This window comes from Magnolia sinica, chromosome 8 (genome assembly GCF_029962835.1).
Source record: "Magnolia sinica isolate HGM2019 chromosome 8, MsV1, whole genome shotgun sequence".
Classification (NCBI taxonomy): Eukaryota; Viridiplantae; Streptophyta; class Magnoliopsida; order Magnoliales; family Magnoliaceae; genus Magnolia; species Magnolia sinica.
The window spans coordinates 90,442,766-90,460,036 of NC_080580.1; the positions used below are offsets into that span (position 1 = coordinate 90,442,766).

Sequence of the window (17,271 nt, forward strand, 5' to 3'; positions counted from 1 at the left end):
GGGTAGGCCTCCCCACCATGTTTATGTAAAATCCACCCTAACTACCTACTAGATGATTCACCGCACTAGGCTTAGGACCTTAAACTTGGCTCCATCGGTGATTTAGGTGGACCACATATTAGAATACGGGCAATGCTCATCCTTCAAACTATTTCTCTTAGTGTAGATCACCCGAATCACAAATGGGCCTATTTATTTTTATTAGTATTATTATTATTTTGCGGGGGGGTCTACACCCGAATCACAAATGGGCCTATTTTTTATTTTTATTATTATTATTATGATCAGAGTAAATAAATCTTACATGGTCATTATGACAGCCCCCCAAAAAAATAGGTTGAGCGTCCCATAAAATTCCAGTTTTTTTCTTAAATATTTTTCTAAGAATTGCCAAGGAAGTCTGCCCTTTATTTTTGGCGGGGGCCCACCTTGATGTTCATGTAAAATCCACTCCAACCATTAGATATGTTATCCCACGTTAGGCTCAAGGCTAAAAAAAAAAAATCAAGTTGACTTATGTGGATCACACCAAAGAAAATGGTTGGGAGAGAAATGTCCACCTTTAATTTTTATATGGTCTACTGTGATTATTTTATAAAATCTCCTCCAACTAAAATGTCATAAAAAAATTTTATGTGCGGCACAAAAATCAGACCCATCCATAATTTAAGCAGGTCACATCAAGGGAAACAATTTAAAGGGTGAGCATTGTCCTGTGCGTTGTTTCCAACTGTTTGGTCGATGTATGAATTATGGATTGAGCTCAGTTTTGGGACTTGAGCCTAGCATGGGGTGAAGCATCGGGTGGTCATAGTGGACTTGAGCCTAAAGATACTATGATTTTCTAGTCTGGGAAATTTTTGGAGCATGGTTCGTTCACGTTCAGGTGCAGGAGGTCCATGTTATTGAAAATCAAATCATGCTTCTATGATATAATTACATTGAAACTGATGTTAGATTAAAAGGATAATGAGGAGACAAGAACCTAGATCTTTTCTTTTCCAAACATAAATGTTAAAACTGTTCTTGAGCTTCTTCTTCATAACAGTTTTCTTGTTACAGGTGTTCAGTTATAAAATAAGCAAATGATGTCCACGAACAAGGTGCTGGTACTCTGTAGATTTGGGGGTGACTTCATTTGGGAATCTAACCAGGTTTATTACAAGGGAGGCAAAAACCGCATTGTTTATGTTGATCGAGCGGTCAATTACCTCAAGATTTTATCTGAAGTGTGTGGGATTTGTAAGTCGAACGACATTAGCAGCATCGAATACAAATATCCTTGTTTAGATTTGGATTCACTTGTGCCGATTGAAAATGACAACGATGTATCAAATATGATAGAAGCATTTCCTCAAAGCAGCGAGCCTATTCAGCTCTTTGTTTTTTGTGCCCAAAACCTTTCAATCCCCAATACGATTCACAGGTACTTCATTACTATTTGTTTGTGTTCACAGTTATGTAGTTCACTGATTCTCTCTCTCTTGTTTGTCTTTGTTTCTTCAGTAATCTATTGCAGAATGATGATAATGGAGATAATCAAGCATTGTGGAAGGAATTACATGAAAGCAATGAAACACTGGCACCTTTATCACATAATACTAATTCTAATAACAATGATGTTCCAAAGGCATCAAATGAGTTGCATGAAATGGATGGCTTGTTGATGAAAAATCAAGAACCGCCTTGTGGGATGGTTGTAAATGAGATGCCGAAAATGATATTGGCTTTAAAAGGTGGCCAAGAATTTGTAGATGCAAATGCTTTCCACAAGGCTTTGAGGGAGTACAGCATACGTTCATATTTCGAATACAAGCGAACCAGGTCAGGCAATGGCCATTTTCAGGCGAAATGCAGTAACGATGGTTGTTCATGGCGCATAAATGCATGTAAGCTTCCTGACAAGCCTACATACAAGATAAAATCTTTGAAGGGTAACCATACTTGTAAAGCTGCAAATGAATCAACAATGTCAATCACAACAACGCATCGACAAGCCAATAGGAAATGGATTGTTGGTTTAGTCAAGGACCGACTTCTAAAAAAATTGCGATGTACACCCAAAAATATTGTCGATGAGATTAGTCGAGAATATGGGATAAAAGTAAGCTATGACAAAGTTTGGAGGGGTAAAGAGCTTGCGCTAAAAGAGATACACTCTGAACAATCCGTCCCAGAATAATCTGTCCCAGCTCTCAAGATGCTTTGTAAAGAAATCGAGAACAAATCCAGGAAGCACAGCAAAGCTTAGCAGTTCATCAGACAACTCCTTAAGGCTTTTTATTGCATATAAAGCTACCATTTGCAGTTTCTGACAAGCATGCCGATCACTTGTGATGCTTGATCATGTAAAGATAGAAGGAAAATGCATAGGTTCATGGCTCTTTGCCATGGCGTTTGATGCAAAAAATGATGGGTTCCCGGTCTCATTTGCATTCGTTGAATCAAACAACATAGTGAGTTGGAAATGGTTCTGTGGTGAGTTGGCTCAAGTCCTAGGATGGATACCTAAATTAACACTTATATTAAGTAGACAGGAAGGGATTCTTGAGGTACTTACCAGTATTTTTCCACACGCATCTCTTCGATACTCTCATGGGAAGTTGCTTAGAGAAATTTGGCATAAGTACAAATGCTCGGATTTTAGGGTGCTTTTTCAGAGTGCAACTTATACAAAGGTTCATTCTGAATTCGATGCTTTCATGTGTCAAATTCATGATGAGTTCAAAGAAGAATGGGATTTTGTGAAGGATATTAATCCCAAGTACTGGGCCACATCTCACTTTGAAGAGAAGCATTATTATGTTTGTGATACTTATGAATTAGACCTCATGGTCAGTTGGATGGGTAAGTTGGAGGGATGGAGAAACCTGCCTATCACTTCTGTGTTGGTACACTTCCACCATTATATGATAGATACATTCAAAGAAAGGTTTAAAAATAGTTTGAACTGGGAGACAATCTTGGTTCCTGGAATGGAAAATGTTATTCCCACAGTAGAGACATGTTCAGTGCATTTTTCCGTGTCACATAATGCAGCAGTGTTGGAGGTTTGTTATGCGAACGGTCCAGATGTAGTGAAGGTGGATCTTGAACAGTGAACATGCTCATGTAATGACTGGCAAGTCCATGGGCACCCTTGCGAACATGCTGTTGTTGCTATCTGATACAGTGGATGTAATGTGTATGACTACTTTGATGTGCACTTCACAGTAGCTAAATACCGTGACACATATTCAGAGATTATTCATCCCCTGCTTTTGCATAACACAAGTCTAAGCCCATGGAAGAAGAGAAAATATGAAGATTTTGATTTCAATTTGTCAAACGAAGAGATGGATGATGATTTCATTGAGTATTTTACACATCCTTTTAAATACCTTTAATGATCATCTCTCACTATGTATTTTATGTAGACACTTCTATATCCGTTGTACTTTCTATCTATTTTTATTGCTTCTACCTGCGGCTGTTTGGATATCCTCTCTCTCTCTCTCTCTCTCTCTCTCTCTCTCTCTCTACTATCAGTGTGGCTATCATATGATGATTACTACTACAATGATATTGCATATTTGGCATATGGTGCGGACCCGTGTGTATAGCGCTATTTCATGTTTGGATGGCACAAATTACCATATCATACCTGTCACCGTTTGGACTAACGGCTTTGGTCGTGGGTTTGCTCCCTCCCCGTGGATTACCCAATGCACATGATTGGTGTGTGATTGCGTGCATTTGTAGAGAATAATCTCGCCTTAAATGGATAGGGACACCTTGTCATCATTAAAAATAAAAAATAAAAAAAAAATATCATAAATTAATGATGAATTTCGTAACTTGTTTTTTACCGTGTTTTTAAGAAATAATAAAATTAGCAGTGCTCAGAATTTATTTAAAAACTTCAAAATTTTATTCGATAATAAATTTTTTTTTTTTTTAAGTGAAAAAAAAAAAAAATAAAAAAATAAAATAAAAAAATCCCATAGGGTCAGAAATATCAGATAACCTGATTGCGTGATTTTTAGGCTACCAAACATGCATTATGGGGTCCACAATTTGTACGGTGTGGATTGACCTAAACACATTAAATAGTAATTTGCCCATTTAAAATACTAACCATGTGACACCAATGGTTAGAAGTGGGCAGTGGACACAACCCTGCTAGTGTTGGACTTTCCCCTATACTACCAGAGGACTCGTAGTTCCAGAGCAACCGACCTCCTTGCTGAAAAGGCAGGTGGGCAATGTAACATATGGCTAGCTTATTCTGCATTTCTCCTAGCATAGGATCCAGCATATGTCACCACCGAATGGGTCACACTTTCTGAGATGGTCCCATGATTTGAACTGTCCATTTCCTCAACAATAGCTTATAATCACAAGCAGTTGATGAAATCATTGATTTTTAGAGTTTCGATTCAAGCCATTGTTTGTTTGTTTGTTTGTTTTTTCCATGGTTCTATGTCAATCTAGAGATATTAGTGGTGACAATCATCCATTCCACATAGGTATCTTAGTAGATCCTAGTTTGCAAACAATTGATAACATGGACGGCTCTGATCATGTGAGAATCAATGGGCGGCCACGATGTAATATGAAGTCTCCACCAAAGTGGCTAAACTGACTCCATGCAAAATTCCCTCCTCTCGGGATCCTCTGCAATATTTGTAGAATTAGCTCATTCTACAGAGATTAATCGTGGGACCACCATGATGATTTCATGGCATCCCCCTCAGAAGGGTCTGTAAAAAATGAAATTGGCAACCCTAAAAAATTAGGCCGATCCGACCATCATGTGGGCCACCACAGGAATTGGAGGCTTTTAGGTAGTTGTCTGCTGTTTTCTATGGTAGGGTCCACCATCTTGTTTTCACACAATTCGCTCATCAAGTAAGCCTTACAATGATGACATGACAGGATTTCCGAAAAAAACTAAGTCTATATATATACAATCATCAGGTGAGTTACACCATAGGAAATAATAGAAACAAATGGACAAATCATCCAAAAACCTCCTAATTCAAGTGGTGGATCCAATGCTTTGTATTTGTGACATCTAACCCATTCAAAACAACGGTTGCCCAACCATGAAAGCAAGATGCTGACAAATCGGACTAACCACGTGGGCTGAATAGGATGTTGACTTCTTTCTTAATACTAGAATTTGTTTTTTAAATAGCTATGCTATGTGGCATGTAGCTTATGCTACCCAGCGTAGCATAGCTTTAAGACTATGCAGCTCATGAAAATAGCTTAAATCACACATGGCCTATGCTACATTGTAATTTACATATGCTAAATGCTCCGTAGACTACATGCTATGTAGCTCACATGAGGTTTTCAATGATTTGTTACATTTTTTCATTTCCAATAAAAATCAATCAACCATTTTAATGCTTTTAGTAAAATAATATAAATAACAATACTAAATCAATTTCATTGCTCTTTCTTTACCTATATACTTAATCATTGCCATTTCTATTACTTTCGGTTGCATTTTGTTGGCATTGGTGCAATCAAGCACCTTAAAGTTGTGTGTAGCTTACTCCACATGCTATGTCGCTTACACCTTACGCTTCAAAGGGGTGAAGCTATGCTGCACGCTGTTCGCTATTTAAAACACTGACTTGAATTAAGAGGTTTCTGGATGATTGTCCATTTGGGCTGAATAGAATGTTGGGTTCTTTCTATTTCTAAACTCTTGATGGTTCTCTCTCCATCAGCGTTGGTAATATTTGCACTCCATGTAGCATGTTCATGTGGAAAAGATAGCCATCTCCATGTGTAAGAACCACTTTTATCAGGCTATTCAGACCATTAATCAATGGTTAGTACGACTCACACATATGGGTGAAAATGGGCTGGACCAGGCCCATGTGGAAGAATGGACAGATCATCTGGTCTGTCCATTTGGAAACCCCATAGTTGATGGACAGCCGTCCAAATATTGTGTCAACTAGGCAATCCTATCGTATGTCTAACGAGCAGTTTTTAAATGGGTAGTTCAAAAAGAAAACAAGTCCACGTCTGTGTTTCATGTTTTCATTCAGTCATCCTTCTTAAGTGGGTCAAGAAAGATGGATGGCCTCAATTAATTGGCCATGCAATATGTTAATAAATATATACTGGTAAAATGTGACCCTTCTTGTTAGAAAATTGATAGCTGCCAATACCTGAGCTTGACTTGGTATCTGAGAATTCAAGTTTTGTATGTCTATTTGGATTCATAGTTCTATATTAATGTCAACACAGCTACATGTTACTGTAAAATGAAAAACAATAGACAAAAAGCCCTTCTTCTTATTCTTCTTCTTCTTCTTTAACAATGAAGTTAATAGAAACAATAAAATATCATAGGAAAACAAAATACACGAAAAAGAGAAAACATTCTTATACCTTTGTGACGACATCATTCATCACCAATATCTGTCTCTCAACAACTCATCGATCTATCGTATTTAGTGAGTACATGCATGAAAATATGCAACAAATTCTTGTTAAAGGCATAATTTGTTCTTTAAAATCAAATAGTGAAGAGAGGATTAAATCATTAGAGCTGAGAAATAATGTGTAAAAGTCATAGATTAATAACCTGAAAACTCAACTCCAGTTGGGTTGGGTCAACTCGAAGATTTGACTGAGTCTTAAGTTGACTCGTCTAAATAATTCAATATATAAATGATCAGTGTTTGAAGTGGAATGCATACTTGAAAATTCAACTTGAAATTTCATCAATTCCAGTTGACTCGATTGAGTTTCTAGTCGAGTCACCAAGTTTTAGACTATAGTTATGGATTTGGTTGAAATTTAGAGTATAGGCCTCACACAAAGGGTTTCATCTAATAAAAGGGCCTGATTGCACTAACATGTAAAGGTGGGCCCCATGCACTGGGAACTAATGAACAGGTTGACCACACTCACGCATCCCCTTGTTTCATGTAAATCCTCACCTTGATTAACAGGTTTTGAATTTTAATAGGATACAGCAGCCGTCGAGGTAACGAGGTAGAGGTAGGTTTCACCCCGAGTTGCATCTTTGATAATGATGATCTGAAATGTTATATTCTCGATTCTATGCTACAAGAACCATCATAAGAACATTTGTTCAACGGATGATTGTGAATGAAGATGAATTCAGAAAATAAAAAAATGAATTTTAATGGCACATATTCATATCCAAGATTCAAAGGTTAGCGTGATTAAAAGATCATAGCTCCTATAAGGCAGTAACAAGACCAAGAACAAGAACATGTTAAATTAGAACTGTTCGATATTTTTCATTTTAACAATCCAATAGATGTCTAACAATAGTTAAACATGTTTATTATTTATGTACATTGTAAAAATTCCCTTGGGTAATCAGGTAATTGGATATGGTGATGGTAATATATGTATGCAGCCCACTTACAAGTCGGGTAATCAGGTAACCTGGTTGAATCAGGTAAAAAAAAACCAATATTCGAATCCGATTTTCTCGGGTTGGATGTGTCGGGTGATCGGGTAAAAGGATATCGATTGCCATCTAATTTATAACTATGATAAACACCTCATGCTTGACACTAGGTCATGCTTGTGACTGAGTTTTCTAGATACTTGGCTCGAAATCTCATCGAGTCAACTCAGCTAAGTTTCAAGTCAATCTGCTGAGTTCTAGAACTATGGCAAATACCTAAGCAAGGAATCAAGATTGCCATTTTTGCTTTATAAGTTGGGTTATCCTATGCACACATGGCAGTTTTTCATTGGCGCTGGACAGGGTGCGTCCAGCACCTCACTAGACACTATCCGCGTTCCAACCATTTGGTATCTCACAAATGTCATGCAAGCAAGATCCACTCCAATCATCTGGCGGACCCTCCATTAAGATGGACTGCATCAAGAGCAAGGCAACCATCCCCACTGGTGGGCAACATACATAAGTTGTAAGTGGACCTGTGTTCAGTCTCTTAACCTTCTATTATTTTGTACATGTGAGGTCACTTGATGATCAGATTACCTGACACGTGTGCAATGAAGATGAACCTTTGGACAACTCTTTCTTAACTGTCCATTTGTCTCCAACACTGTGCCCCACCCATTGAGTGAACCAGTTTGATTGTTGTCACTGGGGCAGCTAAGGGGTCCACCTGATATAAGATCTGGGTCAAGCAAACCTGTGCCACATTGGCATTGCCTGGAGCATGTAGGGAGCTAAAGCATCTATTATTCAGGTAATAACATATCAGAGATTAATGACCATGCTCGTAAATCCACACCAATGTTTTAAAACCCGGACCGGATCTCAACCCATTTTTTGGGCCAATTTGCCTAATTTACTTCAGAAATTTGCTTCATGCCTTCATATAGAAATAAAATAAAATAAAACGGAGAATTAACAGCTAACCTGCTACTAGTAGTTGACAGTTTCTGGTAGGGGTGCAACTTGGGCAGGTTGGATCTCAAGAGGACCAAACCCACAACCCAACTTAACCCGAATTCATCCAAGGTGCCCAATCCAAACCCAACCTGAATTCCTCTCCAAGGACCCAACCCGACCCGGCCCCACCCTACCCCGATATATGTGGATGGTACCCAACCTGATCTAACCCAGCCCGAATTTGCTCAACCCAATGTTTTCCAACCCAAACCTGGCCCGAGGACCTTGACAACACGACCCAAACTCGGATTAGGTCAATCGGGTTCAACCCAAACGGCCAAACCCAAGTTGCAGACCCAATGTCAGGTTTTCAAGAAGAAATCAAGGGATAACTAATTGAGCTTTAAGGTGACCCCACACTGCCATTTTTGTGGGTGTTCCGGTCCCACCACATGGTCTGGGATCTAAAACGCTTGTCTGCACCAAATAATGATTCTCTACCAACAGAAGCAGTGCAATCAAACAATTGGTTTAACCTGTTTGGATAGAGTGAACCTGAGAGGGGAAAGGGGAAGGTTAAACTAAGATCATGGATTACCTATTGAAAAAACTGCTTTCAATTTCCCTTCCACCTGCTTGATTTGTAGCATATGTTGCAGAAATGCATTTTCGTTTCCCTTCTGTTTGGATTGGCATGCAAAAGTGTGGAAATTCAACCCAAAATATTATGGTGCTCCACAAAATCATGACATAAATATATGTATCCATGATACGGTGGTCCAGAGCAAACATGTCCATATGCCATCCAATCCATTCATCTGCCATGCATCAATGGAAATATAATACACATTTGAAAATTTGCAAGCGGTTTGGAAAGCAATCAATCAACGCAACTGGCTTCTTTAGCTTTTTAAGCATGTACACTGGTAAGTTCTATAGATTTCAGGTATAAATACTCGAAAGAACACAATACCTAGGGAATCAGAGCACAGAAAGCTTTACTGTACTTGAACAGAGAATTATTTTTGGTGGTTTTACCACAAAATTCCTCAATAATTCTGGTTTTAGCAAACAGTGTTTTTTACTTTATGTTAAGTTCCCGAAAGTGCTTTTTGGTGTGGCGGCAACTTGTGGGTTATGGGAATCCCCTATAACCCCCAGCTCTATGAGGCCCACTGCAATGTGTGTTATATCCACTTTGTCCATCCATTTTGGTAGCTCATTTCAGGACATGAGCTCAAACATTAGGAAGATCCAAAACTCAACTGGGCCGCACAAAAGGAAATGGTGGAAATTGAATGCCCACCATTGAAACCTTAGAGGTCGTTTTGATGCCTGTAAGTTCTGTAAGTGGGAAGTGACTTACAAGTGGTGTTTGAGGGAGTAAATTCACTTGCAAGCCACTTACAAACTGTAAGTCACAATCAAAACTTAATGGGGTTGGGGATGAGAAGTCACTTCCTGCCCTTATTTTGGGGGCCACGAAAGTCACCTTCAAGTGAAAGTCACAACTTAGAGACTTACAAGCATCCAAACGACCTCTTATTGGGGGGACACAATAGTTCTGTATCAGGCTGATATTTTTGTTTACCTTCATAACTGTGGGAAACTTATGAACAAGTTAGATGGCATATAAACATCATGGCAGGCCTAGGAAGGTTTCTATGGTGGGTGTTTCTATCCCCACTATTTCCTATGTTGTGGCCTACTTGATTTGTGGATCTTCCTTTTGCTTCGGCTCATGTCCCGAGATGCCAAAATGGATGGATGTAGTGGACACAACATAAACATCATGGTGGGCCCCACAAAGCTTAGGGTTATTAGGGATTCTTGTAACACTGGGTTATAGGCAAGTTGCTACCTTTTGGGGTGGGCAATAACCAAAATGTGCTTACGTTTCTTTTTCCCCTAAAAATGGAGGCCTATGGGCCCGCTGTGACATCCAACAGATGCAGCTCACCATGATTTTCAGAAAAAAACAAAAAATTAGGCCACTCTACTCATTACATGGGCTGCACTAGGGAAAAAAATAACAGCCCAAAAACCTCCAAATTCATGTGTCAACCACCTAATTACATCAACTTGATTTTTGGATCATCTGATCACTTTTTTGAAATAACTAAATAAATGAAGTATCTAGGTCGTTTCACACCGCAAAAGTACTTACCCAGGCCATCACATTAGTCAAGGCACCATTTGGTAAAATAAGAATTCATGAGGAGAAGTCATCCCACCAAATGATTTGACCAAAAACACTTCCAAACGCTAACCATAACTGAAGATTGACCATCGAATTCATTTCAGCACACCACTTAAGACGAGCATGTAATTGCACAGGACATTTTCTTTCTCATCAGATTGGGCGGACCACAACATCATCATCATCTAAGCCTTAACCCAAGTAATTGGGGTCAGTTTCATGAATCCTAATCCGCCATTCCACTCGATCAAGGGCTAGACCTTCAATTAGACCATAGCTCATTAAGTCTTTTCTTACTACCTCCATCCACTTCCTTTTGGGCTGTCCCCTTGCCATTTAAAGCCTTCAAATTGTACCAACGCACTCCTAACCGACACGGTTCTTGGTCTCCGCTGTGCATAACCAAACCATCTAAGTCTACTTTCTTCATCTTATTACCTGTTGGTACTACTATATTCCCTTGAACATGTCCATTTCCAATTATATCCTTTCCTCATCATGCCGCTTACTCATCTCAACATCCTCATTTCAGCTACACTTATCCTATGAAGATGTAGTTATTTAACTACCCAACATTCCATTTCATAAAGCACAATTGGTCTCATAGCCATCCCATAAAGTTTTCCTTTCAATTTGATGTTATTCCAGTTGCCAATAACAATCATAAGTAAGAAATTAATTCACACAATATGAGTAAAATATATGAAAATATAATAATTAACTAAATAAAAAGAATCAGATAAACAAGAACGAATGTACCTAATCCAGTGAAGTAAAATAAGAAAAAAAAGAAAAAGAAAAAGGAGAATGACGTAGCTAGTGGAGGCGCATGACCACGTCGCTTTCCTAAAGACGATTCACACCTATATCCCGAACCAGATGAATGGTCCAAATGCCCTGCTGCAACCAGCTTTAGGATACAATAGCTAATCGGCAAAAGTCGACTCCACCACCACAGCGGTTGATGCTCAATATATGGTAATTATATAATAATCGAAAATCAAAGGTTAAAGACAAAAATAATGGAGGATTAGGAAATTTCTTCTACAGAGAACAGAGAGAGACTGCGATTTATTTTTTTCAGTGAAATTAGGTTTTTCAAAAAAGAATATATATAGAAATTCTAAAGTATACGTGGCTGAAACATGGCACTAAGGTGGCAGCCAACATGTGTAGACGGTTGTGTAAACTACCACAACACCGTTGCAGCGACATGCGACGTGGAGCTGCAAGACTCGGTCAAAGTAAATAACTTTGGAAAAATCAAAATTGATCGTGTAGACAAGCCCAAACTTGATTCTGAGCTCGGCCCGGCACGCACGCACGACATGTTGCACCACAGTGGGCGCGCACGCACGCATGCGTAGTGTTTTAGCATACCATATCCAAGAGTTAATTTAAAAGCTATTCACATGAAACTATATATAAATGAAAAAAAATCTCTTCCAGTTTTACTATGAGACTATTCCTACAAACACTTTTTCAAAGAGTCTAAAATATCACTCTCTCTTTTATTTTTAAAAAAAGACAGTCAAACCAACAATCCACCATTATCTTTTAAAACAGAAAAGATATTTGAGCATCAGATCTAGTGTGTGCAAACAAAGGTGTCACATGGACGAACTTTTGCATAGTGAGAAGCAATCCCTTACTATAGACTTAGTATACAACGCCTTACAAAACTAAGCTATTGAACAGTAAGATCAGTACTTCACACATGTAAGATTGTCACTTCTTTGGTGCATATGAATATTATGCACTTCAAAGCCATGTGTTAATACCAATTTCATGAGTGCTCTAAAAACTAGCTAGGTTCTCATAAATGGCGACCACACATTCAGACTCATATAGGTGAGTCACTCATAACCATGTGTCCCATCTATAAGGACTATGTAGCTTATTAAGAGGTATGACGTCATCCTCCAATCTGTCACAAGTAGCACTGGTTCAAGGAATTGGACAGGAAACTCGGTTTCCTAAACTCAGTGCCTCCTAGAACTACTCTGTAATTCATTTGTCCCATTGAACTTGTTTTCTGGGATCGCCGGTCATTCAAGTTAGGTTACCATCACAGGTAGTTCACTCAATTGACTTAAGTCACATTCCCTTAAAGGTATTATAGATTTTTCCCTTGCAAGGCCCTTAGTCAAAGGATCTGCCAAATTCTCTAACGATCTAATCTCATTTATAAAGACTGCTCCTTTGAGTAGTTCTATAATTCTACTATGTTTCCTGCGTATCGGTCTCCTTTTACCATTGTATTATGCATTGTTTGCACGCTTGATAGTTGTATTGCTATCACAATTTAGTTTAATAGTAGGAATTGGTTTACTCCGAAACGGAATATCATACAAAAGATTTCATAACCACTCGACTTCTTCTATAGTGGAGATTAAAGCTATAAGCTCATACTCCATAGTAGAGTTAGAGAAATAGATTATTTTTTGGATTTCCAAGTTACAGCTCCACTTGTGAGAAAGATATAACCACCGGTTGCCTTACAACCATCAGAAATGAAATTCCAATCAACATCAGAATATCCTTCCAATACTGTTGAATATCTATCATAGTATAAACCATAGTGACAAGTCATTTCCAATTATTCAAGTACTTTATGAACAGCTTCTTAGCGCTCTTCACTAGGATTACTAGTGAACCTATCTAGTTTTCCCACAACATAAGCTATGTCTGGTCTGGTGCAGTTCATTGCATAGATAAGATTGCCCATAATATTAGCATATCCATTTTGATCCACACTTGTCTCTTTATTAGGATATAGATGAATGCTAGGATTAAAAGAAGTGCAGATAGGCTTGTTGTTTGCCATATGGTATTTTTTTAAAGAATGGACTCTATGTAATGAGACTGCGAAAGAATTATCTCGTCCACTTTCCTGATAATTTTGATCCCTGGGATCACATCAGCCACTCCTAAGTCTTTCATTTCATACCTGGATGATAAGAAGGCCTTAGTTTGATCAATAATGGCAGTGTTTGACCCAAATATGTGTAGGTCATCAACATATAAACAAATGATGATGCTCGTAGAGCCATTATTTTTATAATATATATACTTATCTACTTCATTTATTCTGAAGCCATTATCTCTATGTATCGAGTCAAACTTAGCATGCCATTGCTTAGGAACTTGTTTAAGACTATCTAGAGATTTGACTTATCAACACACCTTTAGAGGTTAAGCAAGGTCTACAAACCCTTCGGGTTGCTCCATGTAAATCTCTTCATCAATCTCCATGCAAAAAAAACATTTTTGACATCCATCTGACGTATCATCAAATTATGTAAAGATATGATAGCTATCAGGAATCTAATGGATGCGATCCTAGAGATTGGATAATAGGAATTAAAGAAACATATTCCTTCCTTGTGTCTGTACCTCCAGGCTACTAGTCTAACTTTGTACTTATCTATAGAACCCTCGAATTTTATCTTCTTTCTAAAAAGCCACTTATATCCTAGTGGTTTCAAACCATCGAGTAAGTCAACTAGATTCCATGTATGATTAGCCATGATGGAATCTATTTCAGTATTTATAGCTTCCTTCCAAAAGGAGGCATCACAAGATGATTTAGCCTCTTTGAAAGAGACTGGATCACCTTCTACATTATAAGTAAAAAAAAATAATCAGGTCCAAAATCCTGTGCTAATCTAACCCTCTTACTAGTTCTAGGTAAGACATCAGATTCATTAGAACCAAAGGATTTGGATAAATTGACAATTTTAGTCCCAGAGTCAAAAGGATCACCCCCACCAATGTCAGACTTGTAAGGATAAGTATCCTAAAAAAAAGTCAGGATCCCCAGATTCTATAACAAAAGAATCATCTAAGGTTAGAAATCTATAAGCTTTACCGTTAGGTGCGTATCAAACAAATATACGGCAAACAGTTCTATCCCCTAACTTAGGTCGTTTAGGGTAAACTAATCTAACATTGGATAGACATCCCCAAGTCCTAAAGTAGTTTAAGTTAGGGGCCCTGTCTTTCCATAGCATGTATTGAGATTTATCGGTCTTATTAGAAAGAATCCTATTTAGGACAAAGGGGGTTGTAAGAATAGCTTCTCCCTACAGATTATTAGGTATGCCTAAAGAACTAAGCATAACATTTACTAGGTCTATCAAGGTTCGATTTTGCTAAGGGATATAGGGAGCGGTGTATTGATGTATAATCCGTTGGGATTCACAAAATTCATTGAAGGCCAATGAGGTATACTCACTTCCCCTATCACTTCTAAGGCTTTTAATCTTACGACTAGGCTGATTTTCTACTTTAGCCTTGAAAATCTTAAACATGTCCAAGCCCCAAGGCTTCATCCTTAGACCTAATGAGATATACAAAGCAAAACTAAACTAGTCATCTATAAATGTGATAAGGTATCTTTTACCACCTCTAGTTTGTGTTTCTTTTAGATCACAAATATTTGAGTGAATTAGGCCTAAGAGTTCAATATTCCTCTCAACTGACCTGAAAGGTTTTCTAATGATTTTAGCCTTACTATAGTGCACACACTTATCAAATTCTATTTGTTGGTTTAGCTTTGTCTTTAAAATAATAAGGGAGAGAGAGAGAGAGAGAGAGAGAGAGAGAGAGAGAGAGAATGATCTTTTAAACTCTTTGAAAAAGTGCTTGTGGGAATAGTCCCACATTGGAACTAGATAAGATTTTTGTCTCATTTATATATGGTTTCATGTGAATAGCTTTTATATTAGCTCTTGGAAATGGTATGCCAAATACCACATACGCACACATACCCGCCGCATTGCGTCGTGTCATGCGTGTCGGGCCAGGCTCGAGCTTAGGTTTATCTACATGATCAGTTTTGATTTTTCCGAAATTATTTTTTGCTTTGACCCAGTCTTACGGTTCCATGTCGCACGTCATTGTAACAGTGTAGTAACCATTTACACAACCATTTAAACACATTGACTGCCACCTCAACACAATGTGTTAGCCACGTGTGCTTTGTGATTTCTATATATATTCTCTTCTAGAAAACCTAATTTCACCGGGAAAAAAAAAAACAAATCGTCTCTCTCTCTCTCTCTCTCTCTCTCTCTCTCTCTCTCTGTTCTCATCCTATGCATAAGAAATTTCCTAACCCTCCATTATTTTCATCTTTAACCATTTATTTTTGATTATTATATTATTATCATATATTAAGCATCAATTATTGTAGTGGAGTCGATCATTTTCGCCAATCAAATATTGTATCCTAAAGGTAATCGTAGCCATATATCATAATATCGGTATCATATCGGCCAATACAAGTGTATCGTATCCGTATTGGCTTGATACGATACACGATACGGCCCTGTATCGACCGTATTGGTAACGTGTGCACTGTATTGCCCCTATCGAGTCTGATATCTTGAAGGCATGTCGATCAGGCCCGATACATGTATTTGGCCTTTCTTTCTTATTTCGATCTCTCTCTCCCTCATTTCTCCTCCAATCTCTCGAATATCTAGAATAAATCAATTCTAAGTGATTTTCGACGCCATTAGCAACAACTTGGAGGATCAAAACATCCGATTTCAGCCGATTTGAAGGATCAAAATATTTTGGGGCTACTTTTAAAAAAAAAAAAAAAAAAAAAAAAAAAAGAAGAAGAAGAAAAAAACCTCCATTTTTTGTTGTCGATCCTTCTTCTAATCCATTTTTATGTTTATTAGACCCCTATATCTACCAAAAACTATCAATTTTGAAGATCAATTTGAGCTTTTTTGGAGTTTTTTTTTAAATTTTTTGGGCATTTACACCCGATTTTTTTATATATATATTTTTCAAAAATCTTTATAAATAAAAAATAAAAAAATCTAAAGCTCAGATTTGTTATCTCCAGCTATTTCCGATCAGATCTATGTAGACCTTATTAAAAAAAAATTTATTAAATCTGTCAAAAATTATCTAAATTCCATAAAAAAAAAAATTTAATATGATGTTTCGGATCACAAATCTGGAAAGGCCATGCATATTTTATTAGATCTACATCAGATTTGATAAAAAATAATAATAATAAATAAAATTTATTTATTTATTTATTTTATTTTTTATTTTATTTTTTTTTGGGGGGGGGGGGCGGGGGAGGATTTCGAGATTTCTGAAATTTCGAAAAAAATATCAAAAAATATTGGTGAGTTTTTATTAAGACTTGAGAGTAATTTTTTTAGAGATTATTCACATTTAAGAAAATTGGTAAGTACTCAGTATTTCTACACTTACATTGTTAGTTGACACATATTCTCCAAGCAAGCATGTACGTACTAGTGAATAGACTAGTGACTAATGAGTACTGAGTAGTGATACTTCTTAAGTTCTTGGACATACTAGACTATTAGCAATATATGACATATATCAATAGTTTATATAAAGAAAAAATCAACACCAGAACACCAGAACTTACAGTAGATGAACCCGTCAGGACAACATTCTTACCAAAGAATGGTCCAATACACCATTAAATACATGGTCAAAATACAGAAAAAAAAAAAAAAAAAAAAGAAGGATAGATTCGTGAATATCTCATTTTATCCTATTTTCTGACATTTTTTCACATTTATTTGCTTTAAAAAAAAAAAAATTTCTAACCAACACAAGCCGATACGAGGCCTGATTCAGATACGTGACGTCAGATCGTATCATTTTTCCATGGCCGTCATTCAGAACCATGGTCGCAGCAAGGCATCTAGACCAT

At 37.5% G+C, this 17,271-nt stretch overlaps 2 protein-coding genes across 4 annotated transcripts in view; one reads left to right on the forward strand and one right to left on the reverse strand.

The window, feature by feature from the left end:
- Positions 1 to 331: 331 nt before the first annotated feature.
- On the forward strand, positions 332 to 3,460 carry LOC131253671 (uncharacterized). The gene is made up of 2 exons (XM_058254779.1): positions 332 to 1,426; positions 1,507 to 3,460. The coding sequence occupies exons 1-2, from the start codon at positions 1,086 to 1,088 to the stop codon at positions 2,180 to 2,182; spliced, it is 1,017 nt and encodes a 338-aa protein (XP_058110762.1). The 5' UTR covers positions 332 to 1,085; the 3' UTR covers positions 2,183 to 3,460.
- A 160-nt stretch (positions 3,461 to 3,620) lies between these two features.
- LOC131253672 (uncharacterized) overlaps positions 3,621 to 17,271 on the reverse strand; it is a 29,555-nt gene continuing 15,904 nt past the window's right edge. Inside the window, exons 4-5 of one of the 3 annotated variants that reach the window (XM_058254781.1) lie at positions 6,593 to 6,658; positions 6,193 to 6,449 (exon numbers count right to left, since the gene is read on the reverse strand). In XM_058254781.1, the coding sequence (XP_058110764.1) occupies positions 6,601 to 6,658 (58 nt within the window). In that variant the 3' untranslated portion in view covers positions 6,193 to 6,449; positions 6,593 to 6,600. Of the gene's footprint in view, positions 3,774 to 6,192; positions 6,450 to 6,592; positions 6,659 to 17,271 lie in introns of those variants that run through there. The other 2 variants (XM_058254780.1, XM_058254782.1) reach the window with 2 other exon arrangements.